This window comes from Anabrus simplex, chromosome 8, assembly GCF_040414725.1.
Source record: "Anabrus simplex isolate iqAnaSimp1 chromosome 8, ASM4041472v1, whole genome shotgun sequence".
NCBI lineage: Eukaryota > Metazoa > Arthropoda > Insecta > Orthoptera > Tettigoniidae > Anabrus > Anabrus simplex.
The window spans coordinates 66,517,839-66,527,109 of NC_090272.1; the positions used below are offsets into that span (position 1 = coordinate 66,517,839).

A 9,271-nucleotide genomic window follows, 5' to 3' on the forward strand; every position below is an offset into this window, starting at 1 on the left:
AGTTGGTGTGTGGCTTCCTCCATACTTGATGCTAGGAGTGTGAGGTCATCTGCGAAGGCCAGACAATTGATGTTTGACACAGAAGAAATCCATATATTAATAGACTAGTTATAAAAATCTTAATTTGCTTACACAGTAGTTTTCTACTGGACCTACTTCCAGTTATTTAAAAAAATCCAGGGTGCCTGTTTTGATACGTGATCACACTTTTTACTGGAACGAACTCTTGAATTGGCGCATGTTGGAATACGGTGGTTTTGCGGCCACTACTCCATATAGTTCTCAGGCTTAAATCGGTCAACTGGTGAGGCATTTGAATGTATGAACATAAGGCTGGAGACGTAAGCAACGAGCAGTGATGACCTTAAATAAGTGATGGCTGATAATGTTATTCATCAAGCTGAATCTTCGGTGTTCATGATTACGATTACGAGGGAAAAAATTAGAAGGAATACGCAAAAATCGAAAGGCATAGTCTGAGTGGAGTTAAGCAGAGGGCATATGGTCGGTAGATGCAGGGTGGATCTTGGCCCTCAAGTGGCCATGGCTGGTCCGTGGTCCAACAGCTCTGCACTCTGACCGGCCAACCGAGCAGGGAAGGAGGTGGCAACGGTTCTACCGTGGTTCTACGCCTCTGTAATCGGGAGATGGGACAGGGCTGGACCTCACGGCTGGCCCCAACCATCGACTGTCCTGAGAATGGTTTCTCGCGGTTTTCCATTCTCCTCCACTAAGGCGAATTCCGGGACAGTTCCTAGTATAGGCCACGGCCGCCAACCCCTTCACTCCTTCAGCGTAACAAATCTCCCGGCCTGAGGGACAGCGTTACCGTCTAAGAGGCCCGCCTCCCCCTTCAGAGGAGGAATGAAGACGTTTTAGTAGTAGTAGAACAGGGCATATAGTGTATATCTGCGTGTACCCTCGACTACAGCCCTGATAACAATGGACAGTTAGAAGATGTGCAGAAAATTCAACACGACTTTTGATAAACCGTTTACCGGTATTCAACATGAATGTGAATGTTTCTGAAACTAAAGAAGTAGAAAACCAACTTAATCTTCACTGATGTGTGATGAATTTGATACTTCAGCCAACTTTCAACTTCATGTATAGGAAGAAAGACCATCAGAAGCACAAGACCTTCGATTCAAGCGATCCAAGAAATTGGCCAGAAGTCATAAACAAAAAGTTTAGAATAAACTTAGTTAAGGAAGGCCCGATAGATATGTGCACTAAGAACGTGACATTTCCTACAGACGAAGAAACTAGACGTTGTTTAAATGTATACACCGCTGCTTTCACTCACGTCCAAATAATGAAAAGGTAAATCGTAGTTGGCTTTACTTAGAAGGAAAAGATGTAGTTTTTGACTTTAAATTAATGGTGGTAAATTATGTAATTATCTGAACATCCAATACTGTGAATAGGTATGGTTAGATTTACCTGAGGTACGAAAATGGGGTTTCCAAAATAATACCTTTCAGGAGGCCCCAAAAATCCTTCAACCGGCCCTAGTCACCACAAAAATTCGAATTTCCATTTTTTCAATTATATGACCATCACCTGAACAGTTATCACCGCAAATCACTTTCTTAATTGTATTTTGTCATGAAAGCACAATATTTAAATATGATCGCACATTGTATGTCTTACTTTCTAACTTTGTACATTATGTTCAGTATGAGAACATTGAGTCGACATGAACACTAAAAACTAGACAGAAAGTTCCTGCACGCTATTCCACCATCAGAAGTGCATAAACTCATCACGATAATTGTCTCTACTTGCAACTTTAAGCGGCTGTTCAGGATACTGTGAAAAATTTCTTGTATCTCCAGGACTCTTGACGGTCGGTATATATGGTGCCGTTATTCTTCTATTTAGGATACCCATCCAATCCGTACTTTTAAGCCATTTATGTCCCTTTATATCACTAACTCCATTTCTAAGGTTACCAAATCTTCTGGTTAGATCAACTTGGATAAGATTCCGTATTATGTCCTTGAGATCGGCACTGAAATCATGCAGAAGTTTGAATTTTCCAGCACAAACTTTCTCATAAATTTTCATCGGATCGTCAGCAAAAAATGGAGGATAACCGGCAGTCATCTCATATAATAAAACACCAAAAGACCACCAGTCAACAGATTTCCCATATCCTTTAGAGAGGATGATTTCAGGTGCAATATATTCTGGAGTGCCACATAGTGTGTATGTTCGTGCTTTCACAAGCTTGCAGAATCCCAGATCAACTACTTTTAGGTATCCATCCTGATCAATAAGTATGTTCTCCGGTTTCAAATCTCGGTAAACTAGATCCAGATAATGAAGGTACTCTAATGCCATTACTACCTGAGCAGCATAAAATTTGGCAAGAGTTTCGTCAAATTTTTTCATTTTCCTTAAATGAACAAACATCTCACCTCCTACAACAAATGGCATAGTGAAATAAATATAGCTATTGTCTTTGAAACAAAATTTCATGTGTATTATGAAAGGAAACCTTACCGATTCTAATATTCTCTTTTCATTTAGAGTGTGTTCAACTTGCTTTTTCTTCATGATTTCCGTTTTGTCCAGAATTTTCATTGCAAAGTATTCACCATTCCTATGCCTTACTAACTGAACTCTACCAAATGACCCAGATCCTAATGTTTTTATTTTTTCAAAGTCACTAAGCCTAGCTTTAGGTTGAGGTTTTCTTCTCATCCGTTCTTCGAACTCTTCTTTACTTTTTCGAAGAAATTCTTTATAATCGTAAATCGCTGGGAACTCATCGGTTGAGTCCTCATCGCTGTCATCCTCGCTCGCCATTATCAATTACTTGGATAATGTTTATATTGACATACACTTAACCAACAACTTCACCTGACGTGTATGAATCATGGAAAAGAGAGATTCACAACTATTGTCAGAGAAACTGCTCATCGCACGTCTCCAAGGCTCAAAGATGCTATAGTATGAGCCCCGTGTATATCGTACAATAAACGACATGAAAAATATAGACTGCTATACTTGTGGCCATATTTGAATCTGGCAGCCATGACACTTGAAGGCAAAACAAAAGCTCATATTTTTTTCTGAATCAACGAGCTAGAATAACATAGAGGGACTGTATTCCTGACATCAGCGATCCCCAAGACATATATTAGAGGACTATAGGTCGTGCAAAACAGGGTCATATCTATGATGACAAACTCCCCACGAATCTACGAAGACTACACATCTCCCTAGAAATACCGACAATACGCAGGTTCATAGATAAGACAGCTCTAGGTGTATTAAGTCCTCAAGATCGCGGCATCAACATGATTAGAAGACTTTTCCAAATTTACAAATTGCCTACTAGGCGTAAAACCCGAGGACCTTGGCTAATGTATAAAAGATAAAACTGATGCGTGTTAAAGTAGGGGTGTTTCATTGCGATCAGTTATTTTATAGATGACCGATTACGATTTCTCCCCGATAGCGAATATCTTTCAGGTCACAAGAAACTTACCTTAGGTGGGTTTCTCTCTCATTAATTAAAAAAAATCAGATACATACATGTAAAGGGACCAGGTTTAGGTCCTGGGACATGCAGATCTATATGTGAGATCGAAAAGAAGTTGTCAAAACAAAGCGAGCTGGTGCGACGGGGCGCGAGAACGTAATGAGCAGATAACAGGCCGATTGTGCGTGGCGATTGAACATCGTAAGTTTGAAGAAGTGAAAAGTTAAGAATCTCGCCCTTGAGAGGTTTTTTTCTTTTGCTGTTGGTGGTGTATGATTCATTGAAGTTTGATATTCAGGTTCATTCTTTTCTTTTCTCTTGATAACGGACCTGACGGCTAGGTATCACTCTCTGTGTCTTGTGCTTGGGCATTGGTTTGATGTAGGCTTATTTCAGTCAAACGTACACCAAGCATGGTAAACACAGTATTTTACTGCTGTTTGTGAAATTTATGAATTGTTTATTGTAGATATCAGTCATATTTATTTTTAAAACTAGGGTACACTTCATTTTTTTTGCTATTTGTTTTACGTCGCACCGACACAGATAGGTCTTACGGCGACGATGGGACAGGAAAGGGCTAGGAGTGGGAAGGAAGCGGCCGTGGCCTTAATTAAGGTACAGCCCCAGCATTTGCCTGGTGTGAAAATGGGAAACCACGGAAAACCATTTTCAGGGCTGCCGACAGTGGGGTTCGAACCTACTATCTCCCGAATACTGGATACTGGCCGCACTTAAGCGACTGCAGCTATCGAGCTCGGTAGGTACACTTCATAATGGACAGCTTTCAAGGTTACCTTTCAGCTAGTAATCCTTGCATGATACGTTAATGGGAAGAAATGATATGTGCCCTAACTAATAATGAATAATCACATTGAAAAATTATTATGGTACTCATGGGGATGTAGTCTAATAGTTTAAAAATATATCAGAATGAGGTTGTAGCCTATCGTTCGTTTCAAGGATTTCCGTCATAAATACTCATTTATGTCCACAGTTTTTACTGTAATTTACGCTTAACTACAATAGCCGAATTCATGGCCTGATGATATGTCACTGTATGGCGATTCTTCTTATATCCTTTCGAACTACCCTACAGTCAACCTCGCGCCGCAACATGGATGTAGTGGCGCCATTCATACTCTATGATTACAGTATTAATGCTTTACGCTTTCGGCTAACGGTTTTAAATTTTGCATCAGTGATTCTATAATGCGTATTTTCAACATTTTTCGGCACTGGAAGCCATGCTACTTTGCTTACAGTATGTGACCACTGAAAAAATGGCGGACATTCGTTGAATGAGTTTCAGCCGAACACGCCTGGACGGCTGATGGCGGAACTGTTGACGTGCAAACCAGCCTCCGGGCTGAGCACTCAACACACAGGCAGCGCTTCCGCCTCTCTGTGTTATTCTTTTTTTTGCTATTTTGCTTTACGTCGCACCAACACATATAGGTCCAATAATAATAATGTTATTTGTTTTACGTCCCACTAACTACTCTTTTACGGTTTTCGGAGACGCCGAGGTGCCGGAGTTTAGTCCCGCAGAAGTTCTTTTACGTGCCAATAAATCTATCGACACGAGGCTGACGTATTTGAGCACCTTCAAATACCACCGGACTGAGCCAGGATCGAACCTGCCAAGTTGGGGTCAGAAGGTCAGCGCCTTAGCCGTCTGAGCCACTCAGCCCGGCACAGATAGGTCTTATGACGATGATGGGATAGGAAAGGCTTAGGAATGGGAAGGAAACGGCCGTGGCCTTAATTAAGGTACAGCCCCAGCATTTTCCTGGTGTGAAAATGGGAAACCACGGAAAACCATCTTCAGGGCTGCCGACAGTGGGATTCAAACCCACTATCTCCCGGATGCAAGCTCAAAGCTGCGCGCTCCTAACCGCACGGCCAACTCGCCCGGTTGTGTTATTCTAGCTCGTTGTTCTGAATCAACAGAGGGACGAATTTCTACAGCTCGATAACCTCAACCGACCAGTCACGCACGCGCCCTACCCCTGTGGGTGGGGGCGGTAGAATAACACCCACGGTATCCCCCTGCCTGTTGTAAGAGGTAACTAAAAGGGGCCCAGGGGCTCTTAACTTAGGAGCGTGGGATGGCGACTACGGGCCCCTCAGATGGGTCCTGGCATTGCTTCCACTTACTTGTGCCAGGCTCCTCACTTTCATCCGACCTCGCTTGTTCAACCCTTATTGTTTTTCGACCCCGACGGTATTAGAGCAGTCGATGCCTAGGGAGTCTTTCATTTTAGCTCCCTTTGTGGCCATTGTCTTTCTTTGGTCGATACGTTCATTTTTTGAAGTGTCGGTTCCCTTCCATTTTCTCTCTCCAATTCGTGTTATATAGAGGATGGTTGCCCAGTTGTACTTCCTCTTAAAACAATAATCACCACCACCACAATCACCACAACCATGCACGCAACATAAACTGAACAGATGTTAACATGGTCCACACGCTGGTTACACATGGCCCAAGGTGACGACATGTATCGATATATCCATTCAGGTCTGGACTTTGTCTGGACCAAGACCAACTACAATCTCCAGGCCTGCCATTGTCGATCGTTCCAAGATGGCGAATCTATTTGCCGGGCATTTTGGAAACGTGAGTTTGATGTTTTTGTATGCAGTCGGTGTCATGGAAGTTGACGATAAAAGTTAGTTTCTTAGTTAGTTAGCGTGGGAGTGTATTTATGTGATTCAGTGGACACTTAGGATCTGTAACTATACGCAGTGACATGAAAATGTGTTTTCATCGTGTTATGATTATATTATCCTATGTAAAGGACAAAATTTACGAATTAATAACCAATACAATTATCTGGGGATTACAATACAGGTAACAGGAACAACATTCACAATACACCTAAAGGAGAGAGTCATCGCAGCTATACGAAGCATGAGTGATATTAAACACCTTCCACAGCTATCTTTGGGGACAGCCATGGCTCTGTTTAATACGAAAGTTGTTCCAACAGCCGTATATGGTCTAGAGCTAATAAGGGAACATCTCTCAAAAAGACAACTACAAGAGCTGGAAAGTCTGAAGGCTAGATTCTTGAAGAGAGTTCTAATGTGTTTCTAAATATACAACATCAAGACTGGTATACGTTCTTGCTAAGGAGACGTACTTTATTGAAGACATAAGATTTAGATTGTTACTTTCGGCGACAAGGAGTTACAGGGAGTTGCTACAAGAACTGCAATCAAAGAGGGCTATGATATGGGATAAGTTTTACTCAACTGATGCGATGTTAAACAGGGATTGGACGCGCGGTGGATATGATCTGAGGCATACAGTGATCAGGTTTGCCGTACACGGGTTCCACCATAAGGTGTGCAGAACCATGGGATTTCACAAGCCACGACCAGGCTGCGTATGTGTCTTCTGCGACCAACGATGCGATATATACCACACCATCGAATATGTCCGTAGAAAAAGAAGCTTGACACAATTGTGTCAATAACTGATGATGTTTTGCACACATTGATTGCATATTATTATTATGATGATTATTATGATTATTATTATTATTATTATTATTATTATTATTATTATTATTATTATTGATGTATATCGAAGTGTATAAATTATGCCCATTTGGTTGCAATAAATTTATTATTAATCGGGTTTAACTCACTTCCGTCTAGCGACTGACACTCAGGAGCCGTCTTCGGCTATATTCGCTGTCACTCGGCTCATGGAGCCGAACGCATTGTGTCGTCACAAGTCCTGTTCACCTTTGATTCTTTGAGAATCTTGGAATGAAATGATGAAATTAAGCTAGTGTATTACTGAATTCTAAAAGAGTCGTGAATAACTTCGTGTGCCCAGTATGTTCTACCGGTACATCATTTAATTATAGAGGATACTTTCTTTCATTTCTTGTAGTGTATGCTTTCCCGAAGAACCCGCGCAAAAAGGTGATTTCTCTCAATCTGTAACCTTGTAGCTTGCGGTAGTCAGATGAAGTTTGTTAAAACGAGGACTTAAGTTTTTCTTTGAGAATTTTGGAGTGAAATTATTAATTAAGCTAGTGTATTATTTAATTCAAAAGTAGTCATGAATAACTTGATGTGCTCAATATTTTCCACGTGCTTTAATTATAGAAAATTGAATCGTCATTTTAAGATGAAACATTCAAGTGAAGTAGTGATATTTACATGTGCTCCTGCATGTACAATATTACATGGGTTTCCGTCATAACGATATGATAATATGAATATTCGTAAATAGATGTATGTCTTTTGTAATAATATTAGTCACTTATTTTCTCTTTAAGATGTTAGAAATAATGAATGCGTACCAAGTAGCATTAGAACCGATTATAAACTGGGCAGGCAGTAGCATTTTGAGTGTTCAATTATGTCACTGAGCCTCTAATTCTGTTTAAATTACACTCTGAGCGCGAGGAAAGTGAAAATCTTAGTTTTGAAAAGCTCAAGCAGGGGGAGGGTGTGGCTAAATATTCTGCCATGACGATGATACACGAACTTAGCCGATAACGGCTCCTGAGTGTCAGGCGCTACAACAAATGTTTAAGTCGAACTACGGCAATGCCTCTCATTCAACTTATTCTTATGTTTTCTAAGGAATACAGTACAGTATTAAGAGACAAGACAAAGACGATTAGGGATATACATCGTGACTATTTTGAAGTCTATGACCAAACAGTAGTGTGCATACATGATTTTGATCTTCTGATTCATGCTGTGGGTAACTGTTATCAGACTACCTCAAATTGAAGCTCGTCCATGAAGGTTAAAGACATCAGTGGTTAGAGCAAATACAGTAGTGACAATACGCGACACTTCCGGATTTAGCCTTGTTAAAATGGGAGACAAGTCGCAAGTGGCGCTCCTAATGGCTTGACCTGACAATTCGCGCTAAATTCAAATATCAATGGAAATGTATATACGGAAATGGATAAATAAATTACGTCTAGAAAGAAAGTATTACTAAGATATTAACTCAAAGTTGCTAAAGCAATTCTGGATAAATGAATGAAGAATTATTTAACAGGTTATTATTTAAAGACTGAAATTAGACATATAGTCAAGATGTGAAATCGACTGCTGTGAAAGGGCTTGATCTTTCATTTATGCATTACCTTTTTAGCTTTAGAATTCCTGCCTGAACGTTCACGGCTAGATTTTTTTCTCATTTAAAAGCATTGTATCATCATATTAAAACACTTGTCAACAAAATTATCGGCACATTCCTTACACACATGATTCAATGAATTTACATGTAAGAGCTGGACAATTTTCCTTTTAACTTGGAGACTACTAACAGAATGAAAATATATAAATTTAGCCTCAAAAACATTCAAACTTTCCCTATAAGCAATACTTAACATAATGCCATTACATTAGGGTAAAGCAAATTTGCATCATCATATTGTTTCAATAAAATATGTACATTTCTTAAATCACCCATATTTTCTTCAGTGCTTGACAACGCATTATGGCATTCCAAATGGGGTAACTTGGAACACAACCAGCCGCACTCGTATGCAGATGTATTTTCCTGAATTAAATCAAACCCACAGATCACACCTACAACAACACATCGGTATTGAAGGTTAACTGCTGCACTATACAATAAAATATGCGTATTATATTTTAAGCCAGTTAAAGTATGGGTAGAGCAGGTCAGAAGATTATGAAGTACTATAAAAATCTCCTTGTCACTGGAAGAATATGTATGCAAACACAATATTACTTACATTTTCTTGCCACGAGGGATACAGAAGAAAGACC

At 40.1% G+C, this 9,271-nt stretch overlaps 1 protein-coding gene across 1 annotated transcript; it reads right to left on the minus strand.

Moving 5' to 3' along the window:
- Window positions 1-1,746: 1,746 nt before the first annotated feature.
- On the minus strand, window positions 1,747-2,814 carry LOC136879296 (cAMP-dependent protein kinase catalytic subunit 1-like). Its single transcript, XM_067153118.2, has one exon. It carries the CDS (start codon window positions 2,812-2,814, stop codon window positions 1,747-1,749), a length of 1,068 nt encoding a protein of 355 aa, XP_067009219.2.
- Window positions 2,815-9,271: the final 6,457 nt, after the last annotated feature.

Bases quoted from the DNA above. Each gene is read 5' to 3' on its own strand.
- LOC136879296 (XM_067153118.2), bottom strand. From the start codon at position 2,814: ATGGCGAGCGAGGATGACAGCGATGAGGACTCAACCGATGAGTTCCCA.